Here is a 13,456-nt window from a genome sequence, read left to right on the forward strand (position 1 = left end):
TTCCTTTGCTGCCTTCCCCTAGTTGCCGCCTTGTCAGCCGGACAACCGCTCCGCGGACTGCCGCTGGACCAAATGCCTGGCTACTTTGGGGAAAGCAAGTACTTGCCATTCATTGGAGTCTTTTCAACAAGTTGGATAGAAAGCGGCAAGCCGACTACTCACGAGTCGGTTTGTGAAAAGGGGCTGGAAGCCGGCTTACGCTATGTTAATGCTTTAGGTCCTTAGCCATTTTTCGTGTGAGCGCCCATTCATCCTTACTCCTGCCCGCCAAACAGTCGCTTTGCGAGCTGCGGCTTCTGGCAGGAGACAGCTTAGGCACCGCACACTACTTGTCCGATTTCAGGAAGCATTTCATAGCGCAAGACGGCGAGTCCCTGGGCCGACTAGCCGAACCCCGGCGCCAAGCGACATACCAAGGAGTAGCATACTCGAAGGAATAGTTCTTATCATATAGATAACAAAAAGGGGCAGTCCCCGAGCTCGTCTCGGGGGGCCCAAGGTCTTGGTACTTTAATACAAAGGGGTAGCATGGTACATACTGCATCAATTGTAAAATCTTCGGAGGAGATTTGCATTCCATGGTCGTTCCGACTCTTTGCCGGAGTCGTCTCTCTTGCGTGCTCGAGGCTTCTGAGCATCGATCAGGTAGTAGGAGTCGTTGCCCAGCACTTTGCTGATAATGAAGGGGCCTTCCCAAGGTGCCGACAGCTTGTGCTGGCCGGCTGTCCGCTGGATCTGTCAGAGCACAAGGTCGCCTTCTTGGAAAGATCTCGGCTTGACCTTTCTATTGTAGTACCGGCGCAGACTCTGCTGGTAGATGTCGGACCGGCTGAGTGCCAACAGCCGGCCCTCTTCCAGCAGATCGACACTGTCTTGACGTGCTTCTTCTGCTTCCTCCTCGGTGTACATGGTGACTCACAGGGAGTCGAACTTTATGTACGTTGGGATGACGGCTTCAGCACCGTAGACAAGGAAGAAAGGCGTGAAGCCGGTTGACTTGTTTGGAGTCGTGCGCAGACTCCAGAGGACGGCTGGCAGCTCCTCAAGCCAATAGCCGGCCGAACGCTCCAGTGGTTCGACCAGGCGGGGCTTGATGCCGGATAGGATGAGGCCGTTTGCTCGCTCCACCTGGCCGTTTGACTGCGGATGGGCAATGGACGCTAAGTCCAGTCGGATGCCCTGCGTCGCGCAGAAACGGGCCAAGGCGCCTTTGGCAAAATTTGTGCCATTGTCGGTGATGATGCTGTGTGGGATACCGTACCGAGTCGTGATGTCGGCGATGAAAGTCACTGCAGTCGGACCATTCAATTTCTTGATGGGTTTTACTTCTATCCACTTGGTGAACTTGTCCACCGCGACAAGTAGATGAGTTAGGCCACCTCGTGCCGTCTTGAATGGTCCCACCATGTCCAGGCTCCAAACCGCAAAGGGCCAGGCGATGGGGATGGTCTTGAGCGCGGAAGCCGGCTGAAGCGGCTTGGAACAGAACACCTGGCACCCCTTGCATTTTTGGACTAATTCCTTGGCCTCTTCTAGGGCAGTTGGCCAGAAGAAACTGTGTCGAAAGGCTTTGGCGACGAGTGCTCTTGAAGCCGCATGGTGACCGCACTCGCCTTCATGGATGTCTCTGAGAATTGCTTGGCCTTGTTCTGCCTCGACGCAGGGTTGGTAGACACAGGTGACGCTGCGCCTGACCAGCTCTCTGTTGACTATAGTGTAGGATGCCGCTCGGCGTTGCACTTGCCGAGCCAAGATTTCATCAGCTGGCAGCTCTCTGTTTACTAGGAACTTGAGGATGGGCTGGGCCCATGAGGGTGTTGCTATTTCTTCAATTGCCACTATTGCGACTTGGACAAGGGCGGCTGGGCTGGGAGGCGGCGGGCTGGAATCCGCGGCCGCTTGCTGGATTGGCGAAGTCCCCGGGCCGACTGGCGCAGTTCTCGGGCCGAGCTCTGGAGTCTTCGGGCTGACCGTCGCAGTCCCCAGGCCGGGTTCTGAAGTCCCCGGGCCGGCTTTGACTGCGGTATTCTTGGAGTCGTCCGTAAGAATTCTCGTGCCGTCTGCTGGTGCTTTTGAGTCGGATCCGACTTCTTCGGGGGGAGCCGGCACAAAGATGGAGTCTGATTCTGGTGAAGGCTTGATAGACGGCTTGAGGAGGCACTGAAGGGCGACGCCGGATGGTATCGCTTGGCGGGTGGAGCCGACTCGTGCCAGGGCGTCTGCTTGGTCGTTGTCATTTCTTGGTACGTGAAGGAATTCGCACCCCTCGAAATATCCGTTGAGTTGCTGCACCAGGAAGCGGTAGCTCCCCATGTTTGCATCTTTGGCGTCCCAGTCGCTAGACGACTGCTGGACTACCAAATCGGAATCGCTATAGCACAGGATCCGGCGGATGCCGAGTTCTTTGGCAAGCCGGAGCCCGTGAATGAGTGCCTAGTATTCGGCGACATTGTTGGAGGCGGCGAAGTGGATTTGGAGCGCATACTTGAGCTTGTCGCCTTTAGGGGAGGTGAGGACGACGCCGGCTCCCAAGCCGGTGCGCATCTTGGAGCCATCGAAATGCATCCGCCAATGAGTGGAGTCGGGCGCTGGCGGCAGGTACTGGGTCTCGGCCCAGTCGACAAGGAAGTCGGCCAGTGCTTGTGACTTGATGGCGGTGCGGGGCTGGTAGTAGATGGTGTAGGGAGCCAAATCTATGGCCCATTTGGCCACTCAGCCCGAAGTGTCTCGGCTTCCAGTGATCTCGGCCAGTGGAGCTGTGCAGACCACAGTGATTGGATGCTCTTGAAAGTAAGGCTTCAACTTCTTGGCGGCAAAGTGCACGCCGTAGCACATCTTCTGGTAGTGGGAGTAATTCTGCTTGGAGGTCGACAGTACCTCGCTCAGGTAATATACCGGTCTCTGGACAGGGAGCGCCTTGCCTTCCTTCTTGCGTTCGACTACGATGACTGTGCTGACTACCCGGCTGGTGGCGGCAATGTATAGGAGCATAGGCTCTTTAGGAGTCGGAGCCGCCAGCACAGGGGGAGTAGTCAACATCTTCTTCAACTGGAGAAATGCTTCGTCTTCCTTGTGGTTCCACTCGAAAAAGGTGGTCTTCTTCATCAGTTGGTACAAAGGGAGAGCCTTCTCGCCCAGCCGACTGATGAATCGGTTGATGGACGCCAAGCAGCCGGTGAACTTCTGCACATCTAGCAGTCGGCAGGGGACTTCCATCCTCTCGATGGCTTTGATCTTTACAGGGTTGCACTCTATGCCGCGTTCGGAAACCAGGAAGCCAAGGAGCTGGCCGGCTGGTACTCCAAAGACGCACTTCTCAGGGTTGAGCTTGATCTGGAATCGGCGTAGATTCTCAAAGGTTTCCTGGAGATCCTCCAACAGCGTTCCATGCTTTTCCGCCTTCACCACCACATCATCTACGTAGACTTGGGCATTTCTGCCGAGTTGCTTGAGGAGACACTTCTGCATGCAATGCTGAAAGGTGGCGCCGGCATTCCTCAAGCCGAACGTCATAGTCAGGTAGCAGAAGGCTCCAAACGGCGTGATGAAGGCAGTCTTCAGTCTGTCTGCCGGGTTCAGCTTGATCTGGTGATATCCTGAATATGCATCTAAGAAGCTCAACAGCTCGCATCCGGCTGTGGAGTCTATCACCTGATCAATTCTTGGCAAAGCAAATGGATCTTTGGGGCAAGCTTTGTTGAGGCTTGTGTAGTCAATACACATCCGCCACTGCTTGTTCTTCTTGAACACCAGGACCGGGTTTGCTAGCCACTCTGGAAAAAACACCTCCATAATGAAGCCGGCTGCTAGGAGTCGGGCTATCTCTTCTCCAACAACTCTTCTCTTCTCTTCTGACAGGCGGTGCAAGGACTTCCTGACGGGTTTCACATCAGATCGGACATGTAACTTGTGCTCTGCGAATTCCGTCGGTACACCTGGCATGTCTTTAGGGGACCATGCGAAGATGTCTCGATTCTCATGGAGGAAATCGACGAGCTCGCCTTCCTATTTGCTGTCTAGGTTCACACCTATGACAACATGCCTCTCTGGGTGCTCCTGGTCCAAAGGTATCCTCTTTGTTTCTTTAGCCGGCTTGAACGAACCCTTAGCTTCCGACTCCTTGGGGTCAGGCGACATCTCTGGCTGCTTGCCGGCCATCGCCACAACCCAATCAAGAAGCCGCCTCTCAGCTGCGATCACCAGGGACTCGGCTAGCCGTCTGCTCTCAGCCGCGCAAGTGGATGACTTCATGTAGTCGCCGGCTACGGTTAGAATTCCCTTAGAACTCGGCATCTTCATCTTGAGGTAGGCGTAATGGGGGACCGCCATGAATTTGGCCAAAGCAGGTCGGCCAAGCAATGCCTGGTATGGGCTTTCGAGGTCCACCACTTCAAACCAAACTGGCTCTCGGCGGAAATGATCTTTGTCTCCGAAGAGGATGTCTATCAGGATCTTGCCGATTGGTGAGCAGGAAAGGCCAGGTACAATGTCGTGGAACACAGTTCGGTTATTCTGAAGCTGTCTTTGCTTGATTCCTAATTTCTCCATGGTATCCTTGTACAGGATGTTGATGCTACTGCCTCCGTCTATCAACACTCGCGAAAAGCGAGCGGCCCGCCTATCAGTGGCCAAGGTAGCACGCAAAACCAAGGCGTAGGAGCCCGGATTCGGCATCACCTCTGGGTGATCTGCTCTGCTCCAACTGATAGGCTTCTCGGACCAATGCATAAACTCCGGAGTATCCGATGCTACTGCATTTACTTCTTGCTGCTGCAGCCGTCTGCTGCGTCGATCATCAGCCATACTGGTGAACACTACATAGGCTCCATGCTCTTCCGGGTACTCATCTTGTACGGCGCCGACTGTCCTGGTAGCCGGCAGCTGGGGCGGCGGTGGAGGCGGCGGCCCAGCAGGCAGAGGAGGAAGGAGGCCATCTCCCTTGGCGATTCTGGGGAGCCAGTGGCATTTCCGGGTGGTATGGTTTGACGGCTTCGCGCCCCTGTGGAACTTACAGGGACCGTCTAGAGTCTCCTCGTAAGAGAAAGCAGGCAACCAGTTGGACTTGCCGCCTTTCTGCCGCTTCGTCGGAGGCTGCCCCTTCGGCTGTTGGTCTTCGACTGTCGCAATCTGCCGGCTGCTGGAAGCCGGCTGCGGGGCCTTGCGCTTGTGATCATTCTGTTGCTGTCGCCGGCTGGCGTCTCCAGCCGGAGTTCTGGGAGCCTGAGGGGCCACCATGCCAGTCGCACTGACCTGGATTTCCGTCTTCATTGATGAGTCGGCCGTGGCATACTTGTCTGCTATGACTAGCAGCTCGTCGAGGGTCTCCGGCTCGTCGCAGAGGAGCCTGTGCTTGAGGAGGGTGCCTTCTCTGCACCCGGAGGTGAAGTACTCGATAGCCTGCACCTCGTGCACTCCCTCGCAGGAGTTCAGAAGCTCGCCCCAGCGAGTGAGGTAGTCGCGAGTTGATTCGTCAGGACCTTGCACGCACAGGGAAAGCTGACGCGGCTTGGGGGGTCACTTGTACGTGCTTGTGAAGTTGCGGATGAAGGCCTCGGTGAAGTCGACCCAGCTGTTGATGCTGCGGGGCTTCAGACTGTTCAACCACGTCCAGGCCGTGCCCTGGAGCATGAGGGGAACATACTTCACGGCAACACGCTTGTTGCCGTTTGCTATGTTGACGGCTGTGGAGTAGTCAATTAGCAATCTTCCGGCTTCACGGAGCCAGTGTACTTGGGCGTGTCTCGAGGGAGCGTGAACCCTTTAGGAAAGGGCTAATCTCGGATGTGGGGTCCGAAACAGGGAGGACCCAACTCGTCTTCTTCTTCGAGCGCCAGGGATCGGTGGAGTCGGTCGATCCGGTGGCGGGCATCATTCTCTCCAACTCCCTCTCGGCGGCCAAGGCGGTCGCCGAGAGTCGGGTGTTCAACAGGTGGCGGGGAAACTCGCCTTTCTCTTCATGGTGGGGGAGGCAGATAGTCGCCCTGCCGTTCCACTGCTCTTGGACGGCCGTCTTGGTCGCGCTCGATGGTGATGCGAGTCCGACTGTGGCTGACAGCCGGATCCTTGTCTTTCCTTTCGCGGACACCGCCAGTCGGCGTCCGAGACGTCGCGCCCTGATCTCGGCGGGGAGGCGAGTCGTTGTTTCGTCGTTGCGGGGCCTCTGTACGGCCGCCGGCTTCGTTCTGCGCGGCAGCCGCTTTGAGGAGCCGCTGGACTCGCTCGGTCATCAGGCGGCGCTCTTCACCTTGGAAGTTGTCTAGCTCGTCTGCCGCCGCCTGGGTGGTGCGGATGTTCTCCGCAGGCGTAGCGTACACGGGGCGATCGGCCCCGAACAGGTTGGGATGGCCACGCCGCGTTGCCGGACCGCGCCTAGGCGGCTAGGCCCAGTTGGGGCCGGCGAGCCACCCACAGCGCGATCCATGTCACGCTGGTAGGCTTCTGACAAGCGCCTCATGCTTGCCAGCTTCTTCGCGCCTTCGACGAGCTGAAGGCGGCGTGCCTCCAGCGTCTCGGCGTCAGCGTCCTCCAGAATGGGCGCGGTCAGGTCTCGTAGAGCCGCGTCGAGTGGGTCATGAGCTCCCTCACCGGAGTGCTCGCCATGACTGATGACAAGCACCTCCGTGACGGCGCTTTCGCCACTCTCCTCGGGAGGGAGCGGCTCGTCGTAGACCACCACGTTGGTGGGGAACGCGTCAAGCGACACGGCGTCGGAATCGACCAGCATCGGGTCGGTGGAGCCTACGGACCCCAAGTCCACGGCAGGCTCGCCGGTGACGTGGAGTTGGTCGAGGAGGCCCGCAAGGAGGCTTTCGGGGCCGCCCGCGCCTGCGTCGGATGCAGGCTCGTCGGTGATGCGTGCCTCGCCAAGAAGATCGGCAAGGCAGCTCGCTGCACAGGCGTCGTCGATGCCTTGCAGCGCGTCGGGGCAAGCGCCATCGGGCGTGCCGGGCTGGCTACGCTCGCTGGGGAGGAAGAAGGTTCCCGTCCAGAGCAGGTCTTCGGACGACGGTGCACCTCGCCCCACGTTGGGCGCCAAATGTCGGGGGTTGGGTGCGACATATGCCAAAGGATGGCTTATCATGGTGGGAGAAAGTAGAACGTCGCCGGTGCCAGGAAACGGGATGAGGCGAAGACATGCACGCCGGCGGATCTTACCCAGCTTCGGGGCTCTTCGGGGAGATAACACCCCTACTGCTGCTCTGCGGGGTCTCCGAATGATCACTAGGGCAAAGTGAGTATAAGGTTGCTCCTCGAGCTGTATTCTGGAGGTAGGAGAAGGCAAGGCTAGCTCTCTCCTTCCTCTATGATCTGGTCTAGTGCTAATGGATTCGAACCCTTTGCATGGGTGCCCCGGGAGGTTTATATAGACCTACCCCCCGGGGGTACAATGGTAATCCGGCTGGACGCGGGTCCCAGCCGTCTGTCTCTCAGGCCGCCGTCTTCTCTGCCGACTGCTAGGGCCCGCCGACTGGCGGGCCCCGCCAACAGGCCCGACGCTGTAGACGTGCTTCTGATGACGCAGGCTTGGTCATGGGGTCGTGGCAACAGTGCCGCCGTCTATCGGACGATCACTGTCGCCATTCCCCATCTTGTCTGGTTAATGGCGTGTGGGGCCCGTGGGAGGGGCCGGCCGACTCCAGGGAGCCGACTCCCACGGGTCCGTCTTTGGGACGCTCTCGCCGTCTTCTGTGCTCCCGCTGACGGGCGGGTCCCGCTGTCTCTGGGTCGTACAGATAGGCCAACGTGGGCACAGTGCGCCGCCTACTGAGGCTGAGGTCAGAGCAGGCATGGCAACAGTGTTGCGCCACGACGGAGATCTCCAGCGATACGGCGCACTGTAGCAATGCTAGCCCCTCGTAAGCAAGGTGGAGACGGCCATACCGTGGCCGTACCCCGCCCCGTCCATCGTGGCGAAGGCAGGAGATGGTTGGAGTCGCGGCCGACTTCCGTGGGACTCGGCTTATCTTGGAGTCGCCTCTGGGACTAGGCTTATCTCAGAGTCGCCTCTGGGACTCGACTTAAGGGGCGTAGCCCGGCCCGATGTCTCGAAAGGTTCTGGACCTTGGATTAGCCTACCCGTGGCCCATTACTCCGACAATCATCCAACCTGGAGAAGGCCCCATTAACGGATAAGGCGACCATGTCCGCCGGTGGTCTAGGCCATGCAATGAACCAGTAGCCACCCTTTCATGCACAATCGGCCTTTCCTCCAATAAGGGCATTTTCCCTTTGATGATTTCCTCTGTGTTATACTTCTTGGATAGGTCAAGCGCTTGCATGTAACTTTGAAGATAATCAGACGACACCTTGGTAGGCGGCACCTCCTTCCCATGCGCTAAATCCGACCTCAATGACCATATCCTTTAAATCAACATTATTGTACGATCCGTCATATCATCCTCACAATTAGCAAGAATGTTTCACAGCCAATCCTTGCCGGCATCAACTAGCATACCATGATCAAGTAGCTTCCACACCCTACACATCTGTTCCCACAAAGCACGAGCATGATCACATGTTACCAATGCGTGAAAGCTGCTCTCTTTTTCCTTGCTGCACCAAGGCAGGTATCCTGCTTCGAAATATGTCTATGCTTCTTGCACGAGTTTGTTGACAGTGCACCTGAAACCACTTTCCATGCCATTATGCTCGCCGCACCTGTCGCCACGGCATGGTTCTGCCCATCAGTTGCCAAATGGTAAGCACTCTTGACAGTAAACTGTCCGCTCTTCTCCGGACGCCAAGCAATAAAATCCTATCTATTCCTTGGAGAGGTTCAGATTTTAGTTATCAACAATCAGAATTACATATGGCCAAATGACACCACGGCGGGGGATCCCTGCAAAGCGGTGATATAAATATGGGTGATATTCTTAGATGGCCAAATGACACCACGGTGGTGCAATTTGAAAAATATTCGGCACAACAACAACTAGATGGGTTGGGTATCTTTGAGAGGCTCTCAGGTTCACTATATCAAGAACAAGTACGTGTAACATGATCACTTCCTACACTTCAAATAACAACTAGATGGGTCTCTGAGAATGGCTCTCGAATTCACTATCGTAAGAAGTGTAAACTGATCACTTGCTACACTTCAAATAACAACTAGATGACTTTAAGAATGGTTCTTTTTAATACGTTTTATTTTTTGTGTCAATTAAAAAGTGCATGCTTCTGAAAAAATTATGAATTTTTTAAAAGTCGTTCATGCATTTTAAAATGTTATTATAGTTTTAAGAAAAGTGTTCACGTATTGAAATAATGCTCATATAATTTGAAAAATGTTTATCCTTTTTATAAGAAAAAAGTTCATGTAATTCGAAATAGTGTTCACATGCTTAAAAGTATACTCAAATTTAAATAATTCCATGTTCTTTAAAAAAATCCATGTGATCTAGAAAATGCTTACGTGTTTAAAAAAGAATGTTGATGCATTTTGAAACACAAATACACAATTTAAATGTGTGTGGGTGTATCAGGGGTAGTGTGTGAACTAGGTGTAGGCCGTAGCTCGGGAAACGCGGTCGTGACGTCAAGCTCAACGAGATTAGTTTTAAAACTGCTAGGCACTAGTGGAGCTTAGTGTAGACCAAGGGGGGCCATGCCCCCCCCCCCCCTCCCCCTAGTCTTGGCATTCATTGAAGAGCATGCTAGCTTTTAGGGCTAATAAGTGTTTCAGCAAGTGATTAGCCCCTTCTGGCCTACTAATTTGTTCCCCTTGAGTCATGGCCTTCTCTTAAATTTTGCTCAAGCTCGTGTGGTTCAAGAATAGGTGTGCCGTGTGCGTGCGGTTCAAGATCGTCATCTTTAGAATTGACCACGTTCGAAGGCATTGTGATCACATGGACACCGTGATCATAGTCCCTGAAGGTGGTGGGAAGGATAAGCAACAACACAAATGAGACGCTATAAAATAGATAATGTGGACCTATGGAGGGGTCTTGAGTCGCGCTTGTTGTGCTAAGAAAAAAATAGCATGTGATTTTTTCTTCCGCTGTAAAGTACGAGTATGTTTGCTAGTATATCATCATGCGTTTTTTTTACATGGTAATATGTATCTCATTTATAAAATAAAGATCTGGCTACAAGGCACGTAAGCACCGACATTACAAGACTGAAAAGATAGGATAATCCTATGCAAAATACCAACGCCTGTTCCTCTCCTCCGACACCACCAAAGCAGCCACCAAAAGGAAAGAAAACAGATCACCTCTTCATTCGAGCTCGACCAAGTTGTACAGTCCACTTATATTTAGGCGTGGTTGCCCGCAAAAAAAAACAAAAAAAAGTTAGGCGTGGTTGTTAATTTGCTTCCGATATTTCCGCCTCCGAAGTCACGTGTTGCAGCAGGAGTCCTGCAATTTTGGCAAGTTTTGCATCAAATCAGCGTCTCCCGAGCGGCTGCATCCTCTCATCGATCTCTAGCCATGTCGTCTGCGCCGCAACGCACGGCGTCGACGCACAGGTCCGCGGTCGTCCGGGGCACGCACGAGTTTCACATCGTCGGCTACAGCGAGCGTAAGCCGTTCGCCCGTCTCACCAACAAGGCCGCATCATATTACGACCCCCTCTATGCCGACGGCCCCGGGAGGGACCCCTCGATCAAGTCTCCCGCCTTTCAGGTCGGCGACTACACCTGGGACCTCGTCTGCACCTTCGGTTTTCAAGGTCGCCTCACATCCATCGCCCTCGAGCTGCTCACCAACACCATTACCAAGGATGTCATCGCCACGGCCAGCCTTCAGATCGACGACCCGCTTGGCCGGTGGCCGCCCGCAGTGTGGCGAAGCGACGCCGCCCACAGATTCTGCAGGAGAATAATTGTCGGCATGAGCTGGCAGCTGTCGCTACCGGATGCGTTCTGTGGGCACGAGGAGCGCTACGTCACCGACGATGACCGCCTCACCATCATCTGCACCGTCGACATTCTCCAAGAGGATGCCCAGACCGCCGCGGAGACCAGGAAGTGCTTGGTCTCCGTGGTGCCGGCGCCGACCATCCCACGGGATTTTCAGCAGCTTCTGCTACTTCTGAAGAAGTACCCCAAGTTATCCGACGTCACCTTCCTCGTAGAGGATACCGAGTTCCATGCGCACAGGCTTGTGCTTGCTATGCGGTCGCCGGTCTTTGCCACGGAGCTCTTTGGTGACGCGAAGGAGAGCACCACACACCGAATAAGGATAGACGACATGGATGCCTCCACATTTAGGGCCATGATCCGGTTCATCTACACTGACGAGCTTCCGATGAAGCCAAACGACCATGTGGAATCAAGAAGCCCCCTCAATAATTTTAAAGAGGAATACATGTCCACGGCTCGCAAACTCCTTGTGGCAGCAGATCGGTATGATCTCGAGAGGCTGAGGCTCATGTGCGAGAACATACTGTCGGAGTGCATCAATGTGGCCACTGTCATGAAGACATTACTGCTGGTGCGAGGCCGCCAAAGGTGCTATCAGCTCGAGGATTCCTGCATCAAGTACATATCGTCTGATCCTGATGTGTACAACGCGGTGAGGGCGACCAAGGAGTATGAGGAGCTCAAAGAAACATGCAGCTCTTTTATAATTGAGGTCACTGAGAGAGTAGCCACACACATCATGGCCAACCACCCTTCTTCCTCCAGTAGCACTCGACCACCAGCACAAGAGAAGAGCACATCCAGATATATTTTGTCGGATGTAGTCCGCGGCACGCATGAGTTCAGAATCCCCATCTTTAGCTCTTTGCAAACGAGCTACCGTGTTAGTCAAGTAATGACTTCCGACGTATTCAAGGTAGGCAGTTACGACTGGAAGATAAATGTGTACCCGTCTGGATATGACGTTGAAGAGCACATATCCGTCTACCTCTGTCTATGCACTGATCCTGGAACTGCTACAGTCAAGTCATCGATCAGGTTCCGGATCGATGACCCTAACGGCAAATCACCGTCGATGGTGCTTGGTTCAGAAGACACTTTTACAAAGTTGCATCAAACCTCGGGATTTCAGAAGTTCATTGCCGTGAATTCTGCGAAGTCACGGTACGTAGGACACGATGGCTCCCTCACCATACATTGTGACCTTGACGTCCACAAGGAGGCATGCACTACTAGTACTAGCACCACCATCGCTAAATCCATGATAGTTGTACCGCCGTCCAACATTGCGTGGCACCTCGAGCAACTGATGGTGAGTGGGCAATGGTCGAACGTGACGTTCCTGGTTGAGGAGAGCAAGATTCACGCGCACTGGCTCATCATTGCCATGCGGTCACCAGTTCTGTTCGAAACGGTAGCGATGGAGACGTCCAATTGGGTCATACGGATCGACGATATGAAGGCCGCTGTCCTGAGGGCAGTGCTCCACTTTGTCTATACCGACGAGCTGCTTCCTGTGGATGATGTGGTAGCAGCCGGAGAAATGCTCGCGACGGCATGCCGGTTTCGCTTGGAGAGGATGAGGGCCATGTGCGAGAACTTGCTCGCCCGTCTCATTACGAAAGACAATGTCTTAAGCATGCTGGAGCTGGCATGGCGTCACCAATGCGAGGACCTCAAGCTTTACTGCATCGAGTTCACCTCGCTTGCAATGAAGTGATGAAAATACTTCCCTATTCTTTGGTGTTTTTATGTTTAGAAAATGTTTCGTCATCGAATCGCTACACCTCCTTTACACAGATGTACTTCTTTTTTTTTTTCAAATTTTTACGCATCTTTGTTGCAGTCCTTTTCTCGTGTACTTGTTCCTTGTTTAGGATGAGTGATTAGTAGATGGGGAAAACTGAGAAATTATGTGCGTTGGTGTTGGTCATTTTCCTTTGGAGTTGTAAACTTGAAGCTAGCAGGATTCTCATCGCGTAGGGTAGCTTTTTTTTAGTTGAATCGCGTAGGGTAGCTTGGTGTTGGTCATTATGTTTTCATTTTGATTGGCCTGTTCTGTTTGCATTGTTCGGGCCCAGCCAAGCTAATTAGCAAGCGAGGGATTTGTTGGGTTTGTTGTGTGCCGGCTAGGCTAGCTAGCTTGCCAAGGGTAAGGCTATGAATCTATATGAGCCTCCGTGAGCCTCCCTTTATTGCTTTAGTAGCAGAAAAGCTTGTGCACTGCAACGGTGGCATACATATCCTAGTGATTTGACATCAGTCTGTTCGACATATACACTCTCAGATATATATTAATTGTCGATGTTTTATATAAAATTGTACTAAATAAGTGATAATTAATATAGATCGGAGGGAGAAACATTTAATTTCATTTGAGTACGGATAGAGAAAGGCAAGGAAAATTTTGTAGTTGAGTTTTTGGTAAGATTGCTTTGATTTAAATGAGTTAAGCATTACATGGTTTTGGGAAAGTATCCATTTGGTTTATATTATTCCAAGTTAGTACATCAGTTGGGGTTAATAAAAAATCCAATAGGAAATCAAAGGGTGGAGGGGAATGTGGGGAGGAAAAAACGGGTAAGAGGGGAG

General features: G+C 53.5%; 1 protein-coding gene across 1 annotated transcript; it reads left to right on the top strand.

Moving 5' to 3' along the window:
* The first annotated feature begins 10,393 nt into the window (after window positions 1-10,393).
* Window positions 10,394-12,654, top strand: LOC123064828 (BTB/POZ and MATH domain-containing protein 1-like). Its single transcript, XM_044488231.1, has one exon. The coding sequence runs from the start codon at window positions 10,431-10,433 to the stop codon at window positions 12,582-12,584; it is 2,154 nt and encodes a 717-aa protein (XP_044344166.1). The 5' UTR covers window positions 10,394-10,430; the 3' UTR covers window positions 12,585-12,654.
* The last annotated feature ends 802 nt before the right edge of the window (window positions 12,655-13,456 follow it).

The sequence above is a fragment of the Triticum aestivum genome, chromosome 3B (genome assembly GCF_018294505.1).
Source record: "Triticum aestivum cultivar Chinese Spring chromosome 3B, IWGSC CS RefSeq v2.1, whole genome shotgun sequence".
Classification (NCBI taxonomy): domain Eukaryota; kingdom Viridiplantae; phylum Streptophyta; class Magnoliopsida; order Poales; family Poaceae; genus Triticum; species Triticum aestivum.

Bases quoted from the DNA above. Each gene is read 5' to 3' on its own strand.
- LOC123064828 (XM_044488231.1), top strand. From the start codon at position 10,431: ATGTCGTCTGCGCCGCAACGCACGGCGTCGACGCACAGGTCCGCGGTC.